A 21,791-nucleotide genomic window follows, 5' to 3' on the forward strand; every position below is an offset into this window, starting at 1 on the left:
ACCATTTCCATGGTAATATGGTATCGGTATACTTCAGTCCTGACTCCTGACCAATAAAATATATCACAACAACTAAATTGACATTATTATTATTAAAAGAAGAAGAAGAAAAAGAAACTAAAGGGAACCTTATTTCTAAGAGTCTTCTACTCTAGAATATGATATTTGCAAAGAAAAAATAACAATCTTCAACCATTTCCATGGTAATATGGTATCGGTATACCTCAGTCCTGACTCCTGATCAATAAAATATATCACAACAACTAAATTGACATTATTATTAAAAGAAGAAAAAAAGAAACTAAAGGGAACCTTATTTCTAATAGTCTTCTAGTCTAGAATATGATATTTGCAAAGAAAAATGTTTCATTGGTTAATAACATGGCATTTACTATTTAATTCAAGACAAGGCAACTAGAAAATAGAGATTGCAATGCTAGGAAGTTTACCTGGGGATCACCATTTCTCCACCAAGTCTCATTTTTATGCTCAGAACTTGAATCAGTTGGAAAGCATAACCCAATACCTCAACAGCAACAATATGCATCATCCTCTGTTTTTTATTCTTATATCCTGTACGTTATTCCATGGTCTGATCATCTTTGCCATTTCTTCTACCATTAATTCACCTATTGAGAACATAGCCATTTCGTGTGGCTCTTCTGGCACTCCAACTGCACCCGATGGACGTGTGTGGGTTGGAGACAATACCATGCCTTCTTCTACATTGCTGCACTTGAATGGAATATCCTGGACGTCTAGAGCCCAGCAAAAAGCTTCTCTCATGATTGATCCAGTTCCATATCAGACAGCTCGGACCTCTCGCCATGAGTTCAGCTACCGGTTCTCTGTCAAGCCGGGCCAGAAATTTATCCGCTTGCACTTCAACCCAGCGCCATACAAGGGTTTCAAGAAGTCCATAGCCCTTTTTACTGTCAAAGCTGGTCCATACACTCTCCTAAGCAATTTCAGCCCTTCCCTCACTGCTGATGCTCTAGGTGTCAAATTTCTCAACAAGGAATACAGTGTTAATGTACAGGAAAGTGAAGCGTTGACTATAACATTCACCCCATCCCAAGAAAGAAAGTTTTCAGGAAATGTTTATGCTTTCGTCAATGGCATTGAGATCATCTCCATGCCTACTGGTCTTTACTTCACCCCAGAGGGAGACCTGGGTGCCCATGTTGTAGGCCAAAAGCACAGATTCTACATTGATACAGCTACAGCACTGCAGATGATTCAGAGATTAAACATCGGGGGATGGTCAATCCCATCCATTGAAGATGTCAGCATGTTTCGTGACTGGAAAGATGACTACAACTACGTGTTAAATGGAGTTGGTGCTGCATCAACTTATACAACCATGACAATAGAGTATGCAGACATGCTGACACATGTTGCACCTCCCAAAGTGTACCAAACAGCAAGGTCAGTGCATCCAGGCAAGCAGCAGCTCATTGCTCACAATCTCACATGGATAATTCCAGTAAATTTAGGATTCAGGTACCTAGTCAGGCTCCATTTCTGTGAATTTGAACCTGAAATATCAGCAAGAGGTGAAAGGCAATTCAGCATACTTATAAATAATCAGATAGCCGAATATAATGCTGATGTGATCAAATGGAGTGGTGGACATGGGATTGCAGTGTACAAAGACTACATTGCAATGATGGAAGGAGATAGAATGAAAGGTACAGGCACTCTAGTCATAAGTTTGCAGCCCAACTCTGACTTCAGCACTAAAAGAACTGACGGCATTCTGAATGGCTTAGAAATATTCAAGCTAAGTAATCCTGACAACTATCTTGTGGGAATGAATCCAGCCCCCAACGCAAACAAAGTTCAGTGTCAGAGATGCCGAGTCGCCAAAGGCCAGTGTTTTTTGATAGAAAGAGTGCAATTGTTACTGCATTCACAGTAGCAGTCACTTTACTGAATATTGCCATCTATTACCTAAGGTGTCTCTCAGAAGCTAACTCCAACATGAGAAACACAAGATCTCGTTCCACAGACCCAGCTTGTCGTCAATTCTCACTTGAGGAGATCCAACTATCCACCAACAATTTTAGTCCTAAGTTCCTCATTGGAAGTGGTGGATATGGTAAAGTATACAAGGGCATTATTGATGGCGGAGCAACTACTGTAGCAATTAAGCGTTTGAAGGAAGAATCTAGGCAGGGAGAGAATGAGTTTTGGACAGAGATCAAAATGCTATCAAAGGTCCGAAATGAACACCTTGTCTCCCTAATTGGCTTTTGCAATGAAGGTACGGAGAGGGTGTTGGTTTATGAGTACATGCCACGAGGAACTGTTGCAGACCATCTCCACAAAATTGATAGAAAGGGGAACGGTAACCCCCCTCTCTCTTGGGAAAGACGACTCAAGATTTCAATAGGTGCTGCCCGGGGATTACATTTCCTTCACACCTCCCAGCATAAGGTTATACACCGTGACGTAAAAAGCTCAAACATTCTGCTGGATGAGAGTTGGGTGGCAAAGATTTCAGATTTTGGTTTGTCCAAAATGGGGCCTGGAAATGAGTCCTTCACTCATGTTAGTACTGATGTCAAAGGAACATTTGGCTACTTGGATCCTGAATACTTTTTAACTCACAGATTGACAACAAAATCTGACGTTTATGCTTTTGGAGTAGTGCTGCTTGAAGTGCTTACCGGGAGGCCAGCATTGGATAAGAGGCTTGTTGAGCAGCACAGTCTAGCTACATGGGCCATAGACTACATGAGAAAAGGAAAAGTAAATGATATTGTAGACAGCAGTCTGGCAGGGCAAGTCTCCCGAACTTGTTTGAAGGTGTTTGCAGAAATTGCAGGAAGATGCTTGCGCAAACAGCCACATGAACGACCAGATATGGCTGATGTGCTCACCAACCTTGAATTAGTGTTGGCATTACTACAAAAGGAGGGGGTAGAAGATGAGGTCATGAGTATTGGGAGTGTTCACAGTGATGGTGTCATCTCGTTTGATGAGCACTGTGGAGATATCTTAGGAGAGAATATGGAAAATCCCACCACTGAAGCAACATCTTATGAAGGAAAAGGCAAATATATTTCCATTGGAAAGGTGAAGGACAGCATTTTCAAACCAAATGCATCAACTCGATGGTGGGATTTTTCGTGGTTACTGCCAAAACAATCACCAAAGAGAAAAACTTCACCAACACAACCAAGAATCCCAAAACAGTCATCGAAGAAAAAAGTTTCCTCTATGCAGTTGCAAGGAGGACTCCATCGCTTCTCTACCCATGAAATCCTACAGGCAACTGACAATTTCAACCAGAGTTTTATTATTGGTTTTGGGGAAGCTGATGAGGTGTACAACGGATTTCTAAATGGTCGTGAAAATATTGTAGCCATCAGAAGGGCCAGCACTGCTTATTCAAAACGTTGCATGTCTCATGAGTTGCAATCAAAACTAGATAACCTCCCTTTGCCCAACCATGCTAATGTTCTCTCTCTAATTGGATATTGCAATCCTTATGCAGAAATGATTCTTGTATACAGTTACATGGCAAATGGGAGTCTGCAAGATCATCTCCATTACCCTGACAAGGCTCCCCTCCCATGGAAGCAGAGGCTTAAAATCTGCATTGATGCTGGACACGGTTTGTGCTACCTTCAGCCTATCTTGAAGCAGAGTATTCTCCATCGTGAATTCAACTCAACCAACATTCTACTGGATGAAATTTGGGTTGCTAAAGTTTCAGACTTTGGTTGGTCTAAAAATAAAGGCAACAATCGTGTTCCTAGAGCTGTCGTGGGTCCTTGGGGATCTTTGGATTCAGACTATGTACGCGATACAACATCAACAGAAAAATCTTATGCATATGCATTTGGTTTACTTTTAATCGAAGTATTATGTGCCAACAATGAATTAATACTCTGGGACCAGGATAGGGAGAGTATAGCCAGCTTGTTCAAGTCATGTATAGAAGTTGGCCTTTCAAGATGTATAGACCCATACCTCGTTGGGAAAATATCACCAGACTGCCTTCGGATGTTTGTTGATACTGCAAGCAGCTGTCTGCAAGACCAAGGTAGTAAAAGACCATCACTGAGTGAGATCGTGAAAAGTCTGAAGGCTGCACTCGAGCTGCAAGAAGCAGCAGATGGTAATAACAAAGGGGTTTTAGGCTCTCTGAAGTAGACCTGAAAAGGTAAATAAAACCCTTGTCATTGTACTGAAATTGCTCTAGTACATCAATGCCATATGATATCAGAATCCAAGAGTGAAATGGAAATGCATCTTTCAGAAACAAAATTTCCTTTTGTTCCATCTAACCTGCAAATTGTAGCTGAACATGCTTATTTGGTTCCTTACATTCTATACTAGTCATGCTAGCTTTCACAAAAGCAAGTTCACACTCTCTTTCCTCTGCTTCCTATAATCATATGATTTTTTGTCTTTTGGCATTTTAAATCCCAAACATTTGTAGTCAATAACTGGAATGTTACCATGAACATAAACTCCAATTGCTTGCACAATTTGTGTGTGCAGAACAAATACACAGCCGCTTAGCGTAAACTACTTGAAATAAACATAAGCTAAGCAAATCAAATGGGGAATCGAAGAACCTCGCAAGTGCTCGCTATGCGTACCTGTCAACAGTAAAAACCTCGTGACAGATCCGACGCATCGAGTGCATACACTTCAACCAGAAAATGGTCGCCCTAAGAGGTCCTTCAAGTTAGGGCTGAACGATACAGACGGCGCTCATGTTCATCGGTCAACCATACACTTCATACTTGCGGCATTATCCTTGTAAAATATTTAAACAAATCCTTGATTGAAGAGAAAACATGAAGAACAAAAAAACAAATTGAGAAGAGAAGCATATTATAGGCTTAAGTACCAGACTGCCAGGAATCTCGTTCCCCTGATAATAATAATAATAGTAATAAGGGACAAATATGGAGATAGCTGAATGTGTAATCGCCGCTAACCTCCGCATCATTAATGCTTCTTCTTTCGTCGCCGATTGCATGGAAGTGGACTTCGGCGAAGAATCCGACGGGCTTAAGCTATCCTCATCCCTAAAATTTTACTTACATGACATAAGTCATATCATTATTGTTAAATATCTTGTAGCATGAAGTTACCATCAAAGATATTGATTACATGACATAAGTCATATTATTATTGCTAAATATCTTGTAGCATGAAGTTACCATCAAAGATATTGATTACATGACATAAGTCATATCATTATTGCTAAATATCTTGTAGCATGATGTTACCATCAAAGATATTGACATAATCATTTGAGCAGAACTATACATAAATTAAATTGTAGTTAAAAAAAAACAAAAATCAAATCATGTTATAAATATTATACTTAATATGGACATTATTATATAGTAGTATTGTAACGTTTGTAACAGTTATGTAATCATCTCTTATTATTGTTTCTGTTAATTACCTTGTATGTATATATACTCCATACTTGTTGTATATAATGAAGATGATGAATAAAAAATGATTTTCCTTTCTCCATTCTCTGATATTACATTTTAACAAATCACTATATTTATTAATTAATCTTTTTTAAGTATGAGGTGTCTTGCAAGATTTGCAAGTCTTAGAAAGTGTGACAAAAGTACAATGTCTTGAATAAGCTATATGGTTTTTATCATTTTTTTTAAGAATTTTTTTTTTGAAAATATTTTTTTTAAGAATTTAAATAATAATAATTTTGATGAAATGTGACTTGAATTGTGAATTCACTTTTAAAAGCATGTTAAAAATGCAAAGATATAAAAAGAAAAATAGTAAACAAATTATAAATCTTATGATGCGGGAGTAGGACTAACTTTTGAAAGTTAAAAAGTATTACAACATTAAATTAAAGATATAAGGGCTAAAAGACGAGGGAGAGAGAATGTATAACTACATCGTGTGTTGGCAAAAAGAGGTGCAGGTGGTCGAGCATTTGGATGACAAGACGATCTTAACTTTATTAATTGAATCTCTGCGCGTTGAATATCAATATAGTAAGCTGTGAGACGAAAACCCTCAAACTTATGCCCAAGCCATCCAGCGGGCCAATCAGCTCGTTGACACTAAGGATGCAGTCAAGTATAAAAGGCAGCAAGAAGGGTCGTTGTCGACTTGACGATCCCGACCAGATGACTCTTGCGGTAACTGACCAGAAGCAGCCATCTGGCATGATGATAGTCAGAGACATAGAGGGTAGAGTGGTAAACCACTGACCGGCCTAGGTCATCGAATTGGTCCGATTCTCGGCGGACTGTTTGGTTGTTGGGTGTTGGGAGTAAAGGAGCGGAGGAGGAGGGTCGGGGTGAGTTGATAGTGACGCCTTGCCGGCATGAGGAAAAGGAAGAAGTGGTACGAGAATAAGACATTAGAGGGAAATGGCGCTAAGATGAATTAGCACGGAGGGAGCTGACCGGAAAAGCAGCTAGAAAGTGAGAGGAAGGCCGAAAATTGGGGGCGGATTGGAAAGCTAGGGCGACGGTCGCCGGACGGGAAAGTAGTGAGAAATTTGAGCGCTAGAAGAGAAGGAGTTGAAAGTGAAAAGAACAGTAGGGTAGAAGTAAAAGGGGTATTTATAGGGGAGGGAGGCTGCCCAGATGACAACACGTAGCAGGCATCCAACTGGCAGGCAAACGTGGCGGCTGACGCGACAGTTACTTTAGGTTTGGGAATGGTAAAAAAAATGAAATTCTAACCAACGGGAAATTGAATACGCTTCATTTAATGATCACACCCTCGAGCAACTGGTCGGGAAGCCAGTGAGTCGAAAATGACAAGGAGTTGTCACGACTGCGGAGACAGACCGACCGTCGGCAGACATATTCCTTAGCTACACTGCAAGATTGACATACGCTTGAAAGTCTCAACCTGCAAGTCAGCACTCAGGCTACTGGGTCCCCTGATCCGAAGAGGTTTACTTTCCCGAGTCGTCGCAATGCGAAATCTCGGAAAAATGAGAGACTAGTGATGGATACCCTCGAGTAGGGTATCCAGTCAGAATATGTCTCAGCACTTGGAGTTCGCAGTTTGACCGCCTTACTCAGAAGATAGGAGGGACTTAGTAGCCAGACCCCTTGGCAGGGGGATGCACTTGTGTGGACCAGGCTGCCCGACAACTACAATGTCGTATGATGGTATCTCCGTTACCATTCCAAATGGGTGATTATAAGTTTGAAACCCGGTAGCGGGGACTTAGATTCTTTGAGCTTAAAATGTTTGAAAAAGTATAGAACATATATGACCTTGTAAATAATCATAAGCATTTCAAAAAAAAAAAAAAATTGTAAACAAAGGCCCTACCCTTCTTTATTAAGCTATATTAGAGCAACATTATCAGTTGGGGATATTTGGGGGAGAATGTAAGAATGCTGCAAACTGACAGAAACATAATGTTTCTCTCTCCACCCCTCTCTCATCCATGCTATTACTGTTGCTCCTTTTTATTCAGCTTTTGGTATTTTAGTTGATGACATTAAAGAATCTACATCTATGTTAAATAATGTAGTATTCCACTTTGTAAAGTGATCTGCGAATCGTGCCGCCCACCTTGTTGCTAGGGAAGCCGTTTCTGTGACAGGTTGCGGGGAATGGATCGATATCCCGCCCCCTTTTCTTGTTGCTTGTTTATATGTTGATGCAATGAATTAAGTTCTTTCCCTAAAAAAAAAATAATAATAAGAAATAACTCTTCACTTGCAGGAAGAGCAAAATGCTTCTCTCTCCACCCATCTCTCCTCCATGTTGGCACTTTTAACCTTAAAAACTGTGAAATATGCACGGATGTAGATGCTCTTAGAGCATTAATATGAGTTGGAGTTTTTTTTCAAGTTTTTTGTAGGTCCCATTATCCACTATCTCACTCAATCACAAAAACTCTTTTACACACTAGTTTGAAATTTTTTCTCAGTTTTTGTGGACACACCATTTTATTATACTATATTTTAATATTTTTTTTATTTATTTTAATTATAATAATGAAAATTAACGAAAATAAACATACCCACATTTAATTAAAATGATACGAAATAATTACAAATATTTAAATTAATTTTCAATGTTTTACTATTTATTTTAATATTTTAAATTTTAATTGTAATAAAATCATTCAAAAGTTAATTCAAAAAAATATATTAAATTTAGTATTTTATAAAAAATTACAACAGAAATAATAAAACAATAAATACCAAACAAATTAAATGTAAAAAAAAAAAAAAAAACATGTAAAGATTGAGTTTCATAGTTCACATTTCAATTTTTCTGTAAAAGTTATCGCAACATCGACCGAAAGAAAACAAATAAAGAAAAAAAAAAACAAAATAAAGATTGAGAGCTGGCGGCCACTCTCAATCGCCCAGGCGGGCGCGTGTGGACAGTGAGACGCAGTTGCTTCTCACTGCCTTTTTTTTTTTTTTTTTTTTTTACATTTTTCTGACATTATCCTCTTCTTTGCAGGCTAATTATTTATCAAATAACTCACACGCACATCAGTTATAAACTTGAGAATGAGATAATACCAAAAATTTGAAGTTATTTACTTGTGTAGATGTTCTTAGTTCCCCTCATTAATCTATTCACATTATTACTTCCTCTACTCTAAAAACGCACAGTTGCAGAAAAAACATATAATAATCTTCTTTAAAAGATACAGAGTAATCTGGGGTGGTGGCGCAGTTGGCTAGCGCGTAGGTCTCATAGCTTCTGAGCTATCCTGAGGTCGAGAGTTCGAGCCTCTCTCACCCCATAAGTTACTGCTATTTTCGCCGTGGACACTGCAAAAGTGCAAAATAAAAGCATGTAAAACGTTTCCGTTGCCGGGAATCGAACCCGGGTCTCTCGGGTGAGAGCCGAGTATCCTAACCAACTAGACTACAACGGATTTCTTTTTTATTTTGTCATCTTATTTATATATAATATACTGTAAACGTAAGATAAAAGTTGAAACTACAGTTTTATCACACAAATGCTGTGATTACAAAACTGCTCCTTCTTATCAGGCCAATAAATCAGTAAATATAGCACCTGAACAAAAATTGTGTGATCATCCGTTCATATAACAGATTACCTGTATATTACACTCTTATATATAATATATACCCCCACACAACCCCAACCAGACAACATGAGAACATGGCAAATTGGGTACAACATTATCCAAACATGTCCCAAATGCTAACAGATTATTTCTTGGATGGATTCACTCCCTTCCATGCCATGGCAGCCTTGTGTGGGATGGGGTGCAGCGCGGGGATTCTTTCGATTGGCTAAAGACATCCTTAAAGTCCACAAAAACTCCTTGGGTTTGGTTGTCAGTAGGAATGTCAACGGGGCGGGGTGGGTGCGGTGGACATACCCTCATCCCCGCCCCCGACTTTCTTCTCATTCCCCGTCTCCGTCCCCATCCCCGCGGGGAAAGGGGAAAATCTCCCCATCCCCTTCTCCACGGGGATTATTCGGGGACGGGGAATCCCCATCCCGCTAGTAAGTTATAAAAAATTAAAATTAAAACATTAAAAACATTTAAATAAATAACGCATATATATTCATCCCCGAACTTAAAGTAGTATTCAATATTTTACAATTAATTAAACATGTTATTTAAATATGCATTTCATAAGCATGACATACAATGACAAAAATTCTTCTAAAACTATATATATTGTATGCAAAGTAATACATATGTGTGTGTTGTGTGACTATATATATATGTATATATATATATATATATATATATATATATATATATATATCGGGGCGGGGTGGGGAGAGTACTCCCATCCCCGATCCCCTATTTCTATCCCCATCACCGTAAGGACGGGTTCCCCGTCGGGTGCGGATGCAATTGACATCCCTAGTTGTCAGCATGGAGGTTATAACCTCAAATGCTTATCTAGGGAGTGTGAAGTCTATGATTCTCACCAACACATTGTTCAGAATGGGAGGAGTGGCAATTTTGCTGTCAAACAAAAGACAGGACAGGAAAAGGGCAAAATATAGCCTCAAACATCTTGTGAGAACACACATGGGAGAGGATGATGATTCATACCACTCAGTCTTCCAGGAAAATGATAAATCAGGGCACTTGGAAGTCTACCTCTCAAGAAACCTCTTCCAAGTAGCAGGAAAGGCCCTGAAAACCAACATATCAGACCTCGCCCCCCGTGTTCTCCCCTTCTCCGAGCTCCTCCCCTATGCATGCTCACTCCTTGCCACGAAACTCCCGGGCAGGACACCACGAAAGGGGGGGACATACACCCCGAATTTCAAGAAATCGTTCGAGCATTTCTGCATACAAGCGGGGGGCAGGGCCGTGATTGATGCAGTGGAGGACATCCTCAGGCTGAGCAAGCAAAGATGCTGAGGCCTCAAGAATGACACTCTACAGATTTGGAAACACTTCATCTTCTTTCATTTGGTATGAGTTGTGCTACCTTGAGGCTAAAGGGAGGGTTAAGAAGGGTGATAGGGTTTGGCAGATTGCATTTGGGAGTAAATTTAAATGCAATAGTGCTGACAGGATTGATAGGTACCCTGTGGAGGTTCCAAGGATTTTGGATCATTAAGCATTTAAGCCTCAACCTTTAACTTATCCCTCTCACAATTTCATGTGCAATGATGCAAATAATAAATTAAACACCACAAACCATAACTCATGGTTAGTACCATACTAAGGTTTAATAAAATCACAAACTTACGATACAATGTTCATAATGGGTTTTGCCTATGATAATTGTACTACTTTAGCTATTGATTAGCTGCTGTCTTGGAGAGAGATGTTTCTCTCAGAAGAGAATATGGCAATGACCACAGCTGAAGGGGCATCTAAAGGCAAAGGAAAAGATATTCCCATGGGAATGGTGAAGAAGAAGGATATCAATTCCAAAAGAAAGTCTGGTCGATGGTGGGATCTTTTCCTTGTCTATCTAAAACCATCACCCAAGACGAAAACCTCCCAAACATTGCCATCACAAGTTGAAGTTTCCACAACAAAACATCAAGGACCACGCCACTTTTCTGTCAATGAAATCCTAAAGGCCACTCACAATTTCAACCAGAGTTCTATTATTGGTTCTGATGTGCTCCTGGGATCTTTACATGGTGGCAAAAGTATTGTAGTCATCAGAAGGATGCTAAATATGCTCTGGTGTATCAACTGCTAAATGTGCTCAAGAATGTTACATTACCTTACCTACAAGATAATGTTTTTTGCCCTTGTTTGGTTTCTAGGAAGTTAATGTGAGATTCTTGGGGATGTGGTAACATGAGCAAAATACGCTATTAATGTTGTGATGTTTTCAAATGCCATGAGTTAACAAAATATATTTTGCAGGGTAATATTGCCAATCTTATTAGCACTATTCAAGCAAACAAAGTAGTCGAGGATGGCTCACAAGCAATGCAAGGATTAATGATTCGCTGAGATTTTTTTGCTATGTAGTACAATTTTCCCATTAAACTTGATAGAATTGAGATACTACTGCCTTCCCATATACTGCAATCCCTGGTTCTAGTCAGACAATATGAGTAATTTGAATGCTCATGCAAGAGTTTTGCCTTTGTTTCTCTCAGTTTCTCAGAAAGTTTTAACAAGATTGTACCTCACTCTTCCAACTCTGCAATTTCATTACTTTTTATGTCAAATGACAATTGGTTTATACGAGTGGTGGTGCTTTTTTCTTCAGATGTGAACATGTTCTCAACCTTAAGTGAAAAATGATTAATGTAAGCTTCCTACTAACTTCTGAAGACATTAAAGAACATTGACTTTGCAGATAAAGATGTCCCACTAATTAAAGTTAAGATCAAATGTATTCCACAAAAATTAAGAAAAAAAACAGGTGTAAAATTATTTAGTACAAAGACTTGGCAAATAAATGTTCAACGGACCACACAAATAGAGGTGATCTATGCATAGTCATACCAGGTCCACGCATGTTGAAGATAGTTATAAAATTGATAGAACCTAAAATGGATGAAACACCAGATAGATGAAGACTAGAAATTGCTGAATCAACTGCTCCACCAGAATGGCTGGTAATACCACTTAAGGGCGGATAGACCGTCCACCCAGTTCCGCTACCCACTTCTACTAAGGCTGGGCTTAATAGGAGCAAGAGACTTGGAGGCAACAACCAGAATGAAATATTATTTAATCGTGGAAATGCCATGTCAGGCGCACCTATCAGAATCGGAACAGACCAATTACCAGATCCACCTATCATCGCCGGCAAAGGCCATCCTATCCAACTTTCAGGCATTAAGATACGTTTCAAGCGCGGATGATTATCATAAGAAATTCCCAACATATCATAAGACTCTCGTTCTTGAAAATCCGCACTTTTCCAAATCCAGAAAACAGAGGGAATTCTAGAATTCTTCCTTGAGGCAAATACTTTTATGCAGACCTCTTCCGGTTGGTATGCACCATATTCTATTCTCGTAACACCATACTCTATTCTCGTAAGATGATACACACTAGCTAACAGTCCGCCAGGTGCTACATCATAGGCACATTGAGAGCGTAGATAATTGTAACCATATACATATAAAATGACAGCGAGTCAACGTAAATTGGCAAAGAACAGCAGGCCGACGAAATAGACATTACTGTTATCATGTCGGCAAGGTGAATAATAATCTTCATTCATTTCCATGGTAATACGGTATCGGTATACTTCAGTCCTGACCAATAAAATATATCACAAGAACTAAATTGACATTATTATTAAAAGAAGAAGAAAAAAAGAAACTAAAGGGAACCTTCTTTCTAATAGTCTTCTAGAAGATGATATTTGCACAGAAAATATCACAAGCCAACTAAACGGACAAGTCCAAGTCTTGCAGTGCTAGGAAGTTTACCTGGGGATCACAATTTCTCTACCAAGTCTCATTTTTTATGCTCAGAACTTGAATCAGTTGCAAAGCATAAACAGATACCTCAACAGCAACAATATGCATCATCCTCTGTTTTTTATTCTTATATCCTATATGTTATTCCATGGTCTGATCATCTTTGCCATTTCTTCTACCATTAATTCACCTATTGAGAACATAGCCATTTCATGTGGCTCTTCTGGCACTCCAACTGCCCTTGATGGGCGTGAGTGGGTTGGGGATAATACTTTGTCTTCTACTTCACCACTGCACATAAGTGGAAAATCCTGGACATCTAAAGCCCAGCATAAAGCCTCTCTCATGATTGATCCACTTCCATATCAGACAGCTCGGACCTCTCGCCATGAGTTCAGCTACCGGTTCTCAGTCCAGCCGGGCCAGAAATTCATCCGCTTGCACTTCAACCCAGCGCCATACAATGGCTTCAAGAAGTCCATAGCCCTTTTTACTGTCAAAGCTGGTCCATACACTCTCCTCAGCAATTTCAGCCCCTCCCTCACTGCTGATGCTCTAGGTGTCAAATTTCTCAAGAAGGAATACTGTGTTAATGTACAGGAAAGTGAGGTGTTGACTATAACATTCACCCCATCTCAAGAAAGAAAGTTTTCAGGAAATGTTTATGCTTTCGTCAATGGCATTGAGATCATCTCCATGCCTACTGGTCTTTACTTCACCCCAGAGGGAGACCTGGGTGCCCATGTTGTAGGCCAAAAGCACAGATTCTACATTGATACAGCTACAGCACTGCAGATGATTCAGAGATTAAACATCGGGGGATGGTCAATCCCATCCATTGAAGATGTCAGCATGTTTCGTGACTGGAAAGATGACTACAACTACGTGTTAAATGGAGTTGGTGCTGCATCAACTTATACAACCATGACAATAGAGTATGCAGACATGCTGACACATGTTGCACCTCCCAAAGTGTACCAAACAGCAAGGTCAGTGCATCCAGGCAAGCAGCAGCTCATTGCTCACAATCTCACATGGATAATTCCAGTAAATTTAGGATTCAGGTACCTAGTCAGGCTCCATTTCTGTGAATTTGAACCTGAAATATCAGCAAGAGGTGAAAGGCAATTCAGCATACTTATAAATAATCAGATAGCTGAGTATAATGCTGATGTGATCAAATGGAGCGGTGCATGTGGGGTTGCAGTGTACAAAGACTACATTGCAATGATGGAAGGAGATAGAATGAAAGGTACAGGCACTCTAGTCATAAGTTTGCAGCCCAACTCTGACTTCAGCCCTAAAAGAACTGACGGCATTCTGAATGGCTTAGAAATATTCAAGCTAAGTAATCCTGACAACTATCTTGTGGGAATGAATCCTGCCCCCCAACGCAAAAAAAGTTCAGTGTCAGAGATGCCGAGTCGCCAAAGGCCAGTGTTTTTTGATAGAAAGAGTGCAATTGTTACTGCATTCACAGTAGCAGTCACTTTACTGAATATTGCCATCTATTACCTAAGGTGTCTCTCAGAAGCTAACTCCAACATGAGAAACACAAGATCTCGTTCCACAGACCCAGCTTGTCGTCAATTCTCACTTGAGGAGATCCAACTATCCACCAACAATTTTAGTCCTAAGTTCCTCATTGGAAGTGGTGGATATGGTAAAGTATACAAGGGCATTATTGATGGCGGAGCAACTACTGTAGCAATTAAGCGTTTGAAGGAAGAATCTAGGCAGGGAGAGAATGAGTTTTGGACAGAGATCAAAATGCTATCAAAGGTCCGAAATGAACACCTTGTCTCCCTAATTGGCTTTTGCAATGAAGGTACGGAGATGGTGTTGGTTTATGAGTACATGCCACGAGGAACTGTTGCAGACCATCTCCACAAAATTGATAGAATGGGGAACGGTAACCCCCCTCTCTCTTGGGAAAGACGACTCAAGATTTCAATAGGTGCTGCCCGGGGATTACATTTCCTTCACACCTCCCAGCATAAGGTTATACACCGTGACGTAAAAAGCTCAAACATTCTGCTGGATGAGAGTTGGGTGGCAAAGATTTCAGATTTTGGTTTGTCCAAAATGGGGCCTGGAAATGAGTCCTTCACTCATGTTAGTACTGATGTCAAAGGAACATTTGGCTACTTGGATCCTGAATACTTTTTAACTCACAGATTGACAACAAAATCTGACGTTTATGCTTTTGGAGTAGTGCTGCTTGAAGTGGTCACCGGGAGGCCAGCATTGGATAAGAGGCTTGTTGAGGAGCAGCACAGTCTAGCTACATGGGCCATAGACTACATGAGAAAAGGAAAAGTAAATGATATTGTAGACAGCAGTCTGGCAGGGCAAGTCTCCCGAACTTGTTTGAAGGTGTTTGCAGAAATTGCAGGAAGATGCTTGCGCAAACAGCCACATGAACGACCAGATATGGCTGATGTGCTCACCAACCTTGAATTAGTGTTGGCATTACTACAAAAGGAGGGGGTAGAAGATGAGGTCATGAGTATTGGGAGTGTTCACAGTGATGGTGTCATCTCGTTTGATGAGCACTGTGGAGATATCTTAGGAGAGAATATGGAAAATCCCACCACTGAAGCAACATCTTATGAAGGAAAAGGCAAATATATTTCCATTGGAAAGGTGAAGGACAGCATTTTCAAACCAAATGCATCAACTCGATGGTGGGATTTTTCGTGGTTACTGCCAAAACAATCACCAAAGAGAAAAACTTCACCAACACAACCAAGAATCCCAAAACAGTCATCGAAGAAAAAAGTTTCCTCTATGCAGTTGCAAGGAGGACTCCATCGCTTCTCTACCCATGAAATCCTACAGGCAACTGACAATTTCAACCAGAGTTTTATTATTGGTTTTGGGGAAGCTGATGAGGTGTACAACGGATTTCTAAATGGTCGTGAAAATATTGTAGCCATCAGAAGGGCCAGCACTGCTTATTCAAAACGTTGCATGTCTCATGAGTTGCAATCAAAACTAGATAACCTCCCTTTGCCCAACCATGCTAATGTTGTCTCTCTAATTGGATATTGCAATCTTTATGCAGAAATGATTCTTGTATACAGTTACATGGCAAATGGGAGTCTGCAAGATCATCTCCATGACCCTGACAAGGCTCCCCTCCCATGGATGCAGAGGCTTAAAATCTGCATTGGTGCTGGACACGGTTTGTGCTACCTTCAGCCTATCTTGAAGCAGAGTATTCTCCATCGTGAATTCAACTCAACCAACATTCTACTGGATGAAATTTGGGTTGCTAAAGTTTCAGACTTTGGTTGGTCTAAAAATAAAGGCAACAATCGTGTTCCTAGAGCAGTCGTGGGTCCTTGGGGATCTTTGGATTCAGACTATGTACGCGATACAACATCAACAGAAAAATCTTATGCATATGCATTTGGTTTACTTTTAATCGAAGTATTATGTGCCAACAATGAATTGATACTCTGGGACCAGGATAGGGAGAGTATAGCCAGCTTGTTCAAGTCATGTATAGAAGGTGGCCTTTCAAGATGTATAGACCCATACCTCGTTGGGAAAATATCACCAGACTGCCTTCGGATGTTTGTTGATACTGCAAGCAGCTGTCTGCAAGACCAAGGTAGTAAAAGACCATCACTGAGTGAGATCGTGAAAAGTCTGAAGGCTGCACTTGAGCTGCAAGAAGCAGCAGATGGTAATAACAAAGGGGTTTTAGGCTCTCCGAAGTAGACCTGAAAAGGTAAATAAAACCCTTGTCATTGTACTGAAATTGCTCTAGTACATCAATGCCATATGATATCAGAATCCAAGAGTGAAATGGAAATGAATCATTCAGAAACAAAACTTCCTTTTGTTCCATCTAGCCTGCAAATTGTAGCTGAACATGCTTGTTGGGTTCCTTACATTCTATACTAGTCATGCTAGCTTTCACAAAAGCAAGTTCACACTCTCTTTCCTCTTAATCCTCTGCTTCCTATAATCCTATGATTTTTTGTCTTTTGGCATTTTAAATCCCAAACATTTGTAGTCAATAACTGGAATGTTACCACTTACCATGAACATAAACTCCAATTGCTTGCACAATTTGTGTCTGCAGAACAAATACACAGCCGCTTAGCGTAAACTACTTGAAATAAACATAAGCTAAGCAAATCAAATGGGGATCGAAGAACCTCGCAAGTGCTCGCTATGTGTACCTGTCAACAGTAAAAACCTCGTGACAGATCCGACGCATCGAGTGCATCGTTTTCGTCCAGAAAATGGTCGCCCTAGGAGGTCCTTCAAGTTAGGGCTGAACGATACAGACGGCGCTCATGTTCATCGGTCAGCCATACACTTCATACTTGCGGCATTATCCTTGTAAAATATTTAAACAAATCCTTGATTGAAGAGAAAACATGAAGAACAAAAAAAAAAAAAAAATGAGAAGAGAAGCATATTATAGGCTTAAGTACCAGACTGCCAGGAATCTCGTTCCCCTGATAATAATAATAGTAATAAGGACAAATATGGAGATAGCTGAATGTGTAATCGCCGCTAACCTCCGCATCATTAATGCTTCTTCTTTCGCCGCCGATTACATGGAAGTGGACAGCGGCGAAGAATCCGACGGGCTTAAGCTATCCTCATCCCTAAAATTTTACTTACATGACATAAGTCATATCATTATTGCTAAATATCTGAGTTTTTTGCACTTTTAGTCCCACGATTATAGTGGCACTGGCAGAATTGATCCACGACTTTTGAACCTTGTAATTTTAGTCCACGACTATTGATCTTTTTGCAAAAATGGTCCTTCCGGCCACTTTTCCGTCAAAATTTCACCGGAAAAAAAAATTCTCTATTTTTAGCTGGGTTAAATGCGGCGGCGGAGTACATGTACCAGTCCAAAGCTGTTGCCGGATAACCCAACTAGCCCGGGGAACGCCACGGCCGCTCCGCCGCTTACTGACAACCCTGCCTGCTCCAGGAACTCCGCCGTCTGGGACAGTAGTATGTAGCCCAGTAATATTGTATGTAGTCAAATATCAATTTTTTTCTTTTAATTTGTTGAGATAAGTAAAATGTCAATTTTAACCCGGCTAAAAATGAAGAATATTTTTTTTCCGGTGAAATTTTGACGGAAAAGTGGCCGGAAGGACCATTTTTGCAAAAAAATCAATAGTCGTGGACTAAAATTGCAAGGTTCAAAAGTCGTGGATCAATTCTGCCGGTGTCACTATAGTCGTGGGACTAAAAGTGCAAAAAACTCCTAAATATCTTGTAGCATGATGTTACCATCAAAGATATTGACATAATCATTTGAGCAGAACTATATATAAATTAAATTGTAGTTAAAAAAAAATCAAAAATCAAATCATGTTATAAATATTATACTTAATATGGACATTATTATATAGTAGTATTGTAACATTTGTAACGATTATGTAATTATCTCTTGATAAGTTATATACCCCGGGTCCGTGTACAGTCGGGTCGGGGTCTCGCGGTTCGGGTTTTGACCTGCGGGTCGGGGTCAAAGGTGACGGATCAAACCCGAGATGGGTCAAACCCGCCACCTTAGGCCTATAAAAGGGCTTCTAGCCCTCTAAGTGAGGGGGCTTTTTCCCATTTGGAGCCATGAGCTCTTTCTCTCTCGGCTCCCTCTCCCTTCTCTCTTAAAACAACAAGAACAGTATTAATAAAAGGGGGATTTGAGCTATTTTCTTGGGTTCTTGCTTCTTATTCTTCTACATATTTTATATATTTAGTACATACAACCGACATCCGGGTGAATTAGTACTATCAAATGGCGCCGTCTGTGGGGACCAGGGTAAAGAGCTCCGTTCCTATCATCAAAGAGCTACTGGAAAATGGAAAAATTCTGGAATTGCGAAGAGCTACTGGAAAATTTCAGGCTGGTGGAAGGGTTTGAACCCAGACTCTCGAGCTATTGAGCTAGAACTCCAACCACTCCACCGCTTTACTTTACCTTGCTCCTAGCTTGCAGTTTCCAGGTTCATCATCAGGATCACCTTGATTTTCAAATAGCATCATCTTCATCGCCACTTCAAGAAATTGGAGGGAGACGCAGCAATCGCATGCAACCACCGTGGCCGTCACCTCTATTTCCTGCTATGCTCATCAATCTGCTTTTACCATTTCTCCATCCTTCGCCGGAAATCGGTGCAAAATGTCTAAAGCCCAGAAAATTTGAAAAATAAAATTCCAACTTATAGAAGAAGAGGATGGATCTGGTCCGAGCCCGATTTCGATCCGCCGGGAGCTCTCCGCCGTACCATAGATAAGTCCTCTTCCTTTTTCTGCATTTACTTGAGCTTTCTCTTGAGTAAATGTACTGCCATTGTTGCATGTATAGCTGTACATGATCGGCATATGTACATTACAAAAGGATTTTCTTGGTTTCCGGAGTTGAGTGCTCAACCATTCCCCCTTCTTCCTTTTGCATGACTATCTCTGTGGGTCATATTCTCGCTTATTTTTTGCCTTGCCCAGTTGCTCTTTGTCGGCGAACGTCATAGCCAGAAAGAGTACATAACGCGCAAAAAAGGGGCTGGGAGAGAAGCGAAGGACGATCAACACCGCACCACTGCCCACTGTTGCTGTTCACCGTCTACGCCAAAGCTTCGTCGCTGGGTACCCCATCCCCGAGAGCTTCGCCGGAACCAAAGCTGCAATGCCACCATCATCGCCATTCCTTCCCCTTCATGGCTCCAGCGATTGCCCGGCATGTAGTGCCGCCTCTCAATCTTTATTCAGCTCTTGTGTGTTCCTTCTAATCTTGATGAAGGAAACCCAGCTTAAAGGTGGGGTGGAGGGGATAGCAACGAGGATAGCAACGAGATGAAAAGATACAAGTCATTGAATGCATGTTGGTTGATTGGTGAGAGTGGCGGTGGTAGACTGAAAAAGACGAATAAAATTAAAAGTCAGTTTTGCGTGTTTTTTTTTATTGGGGGATGTTGGCGGTGGAATGTGCAACCCAAGGAAGTGGATTGAGAAAGCCATGGAAAGAAAAATCAAGAAGGGGTGGATAGAAAAGCAAAAAGGGAAAAATGCATGCATTTTGTGGGGTGGCGGTGGGAGTTCAAAAGCAGAGGAATAGAGCAAGATGTCAATTAATTTCAAATTGTAAAATGTAATTTTTAAATTACAATTTGTATAGTCAGGCCCACAAATTAGAGTGGGCCGTAGCATAGTAGGCTTTTAAGTTGTATAGGCCCAACTATAAATTGTATTAAGTTATGGGCCTATATCTAGAAAAATTGTAATAATTAGAATAAAATTGTAATAAGTCCGGTTAGGTTGGAATTTCCACCACCGGCACCCTAAGCCCGGTTAGGTCGGTAGTACCACCACCGGCACTTAGAGCCCGGTCAGGTCGGCCTAGCCACCATCGGCATTGTTAAGCCCGGGAAAAGCCCCGGCACCAAGCCCTACCACGTAGGCAAATCTGGGTCTCCAGACCAATCGGACGACGCTCCAACGAAGATCGAAGACGGGCACCACGCCCAACACACCTCTCCCTCGGTTCCGACCGATAGCGGTGTCCGAAGACCGAAGACGGGCGCTTCGCCCCACACACCTCTCCCTCGGTTCCGACCGATAGCGGTGTCCGAAGATTGAAGACGGGCGCCTTGCCCAGCAGCCAAACCGGCTCTAATAGCCGTCACTCCTCTCCCTCGGTCCCCACCGATAGGGGTGTGCAATCGGGCTCTAATAGCCTCAGTTCTGCGGCTCTAATAGCCTCAGTTCTGCGGCTCTAATAGCCGACTGACCCTTGACCGGGCGAGGCAATCGACTGGTCATATCGCCGATCGGGGAGGTCGACACCACGGCATATTCCCCGATCCGCCCGCTCCTCTCCGGTACTGCACTCACTCGCGCCCCGAGCGCGCACAGTGGGGGCTAAATAGGAAGGGAGTGCCACAGGTCCCATGCTCGGGAACATCCCAAGCAGCGGGCCCTCGTGAAGTGTTTAGGCCCACACTCGGGAATCCCCCGATCGAGGCGGCCAAACAGTGCCTGAAGAAGTATTCCGAGGCCCGGAGGCCGGGAATCACGGTTCGGGCCGACACTCGGGAAACCCCCGATCGTGACGGCCAAGCAGCAGTTGAAGCAAGCCTAAGGCTAAGAAAGGTTCCAAGGCCCACGAGTCGGGAACTGCAGTTTGGGCCCAAGGTCGGGAATATCCCGTCCTAAACGGCCCACCCGAAGACCGAAGACCGCGCCCTAAGTTCGCCCGGTCGCTAGTTTCACTGTCACACGCCCTTATACTTAAGTACGTCCGACAGTGGGGGGCTGGGCAGGATAGGCCGGGTCAAATCGTCTGCTCGGATAACATATGATATGTGGGTCGCCCGAGGCCATGCGCCTGGTCGGCCTAGAGCGGCTGGTTCAACCCGTCTGCCCGGGTAAGGCGATGCTGGCATGGGGGTCGCCTGGAGGCTATTAGCCCGGTCGTCCAACGCGCTTTCCCACCTCGAGTAGGTCGGCACTGCCACCTCCGACGAGAAGGGGAAGTGAGCCACGCGCCTTGTTAGACCGAGTAGGTTGGCACTGCCGCCTCCGGTGTTTCTAAAGACCAGTTAGGTTGGCCTCGCCACCACTGGCACTCTATGACCGGTTAGGTTGGCATTGCCACCACCGGGTCTATGAGTCCGGTTATGGCACTCTATGACCGGTTAGGTTGGCATTGACACCACCGGGTCTATGAGTCCGGTTATACCGGTTGATACCGCTTCTTAGCGATGCCGCTTTTCAGCGATGAATTCCGCTTTCCGGCGATGCATATATCGCTTTTCAGCGATGTATTCCGCTTCTTAGCGATGCCGCTTTTTCAGCGATGTATTCCGCTTCTTAGCGATGCCGCGTTTTAGCGATGATATGTCCGCTTTTTAGGCGATGCCGAGCGATATGCTTGTTCCGCCTCT

General features: G+C 41.7%; 1 protein-coding gene, 1 long non-coding RNA gene, 2 other non-coding genes and 1 pseudogene across 5 annotated transcripts; 3 read left to right on the forward strand and 2 right to left on the reverse strand.

Moving 5' to 3' along the window:
* The first annotated feature begins 449 nt into the window (after window positions 1–449).
* LOC109180291 lies at window positions 450–4,278 on the forward strand (annotated as a pseudogene).
* Window positions 4,279–8,667: 4,389 nt separating this feature from the next.
* On the forward strand, window positions 8,668–8,752 carry TRNAM-CAU. Its single transcript is given in 2 exon segments — window positions 8,668–8,705; window positions 8,717–8,752. It is a non-coding gene; the product is annotated as a tRNA-Met (tRNA).
* Window positions 8,753–8,814: 62 nt separating this feature from the next.
* Window positions 8,815–8,887, reverse strand: TRNAE-CUC. The gene has a single exon. It is a non-coding gene; the product is annotated as a tRNA-Glu (tRNA).
* A 3,501-nt stretch (window positions 8,888–12,388) lies between these two features.
* On the reverse strand, window positions 12,389–12,943 carry LOC109180297. Its single transcript, XR_002054050.1, has 2 exons — window positions 12,868–12,943; window positions 12,389–12,786 (listed from the first exon to the last, which is right to left on the reverse strand). It is a non-coding gene; the product is annotated as an uncharacterized LOC109180297 (long non-coding RNA).
* Window positions 12,873–17,002, forward strand: LOC109180290 (receptor-like protein kinase FERONIA). Of its 2 annotated transcripts, XM_019329781.1 has the most exons (3): window positions 12,873–16,147; window positions 16,235–16,597; window positions 16,955–17,002. In XM_019329781.1, exons 1-2 carry the CDS (start codon window positions 12,961–12,963, stop codon window positions 16,585–16,587), a joined length of 3,540 nt encoding a protein of 1,179 aa, XP_019185326.1. In that variant the 5' UTR covers window positions 12,873–12,960; the 3' UTR covers window positions 16,588–16,597; window positions 16,955–17,002. The 2 variants fall into 2 exon arrangements, with proteins under 2 accessions (XP_019185326.1, XP_019185325.1); XM_019329780.1 differs by having other exon boundaries at window positions 12,874–16,597; window positions 16,955–17,001.
* The last annotated feature ends 4,789 nt before the right edge of the window (window positions 17,003–21,791 follow it).

The sequence above is a fragment of the Ipomoea nil genome, unplaced genomic scaffold (genome assembly GCF_001879475.1).
Source record: "Ipomoea nil cultivar Tokyo-kokei standard unplaced genomic scaffold, Asagao_1.1 scaffold1026, whole genome shotgun sequence".
In the NCBI taxonomy this organism is placed as follows: domain Eukaryota; kingdom Viridiplantae; phylum Streptophyta; class Magnoliopsida; order Solanales; family Convolvulaceae; genus Ipomoea; species Ipomoea nil.

What these genes read in the sequence shown, in the direction of transcription:
- LOC109180290 (XM_019329780.1), top strand. Translation starts at nt 12,961, where the DNA reads ATGCATCATCCTCTGTTTTTTATTCTTATATCCTATATGTTATTCCAT.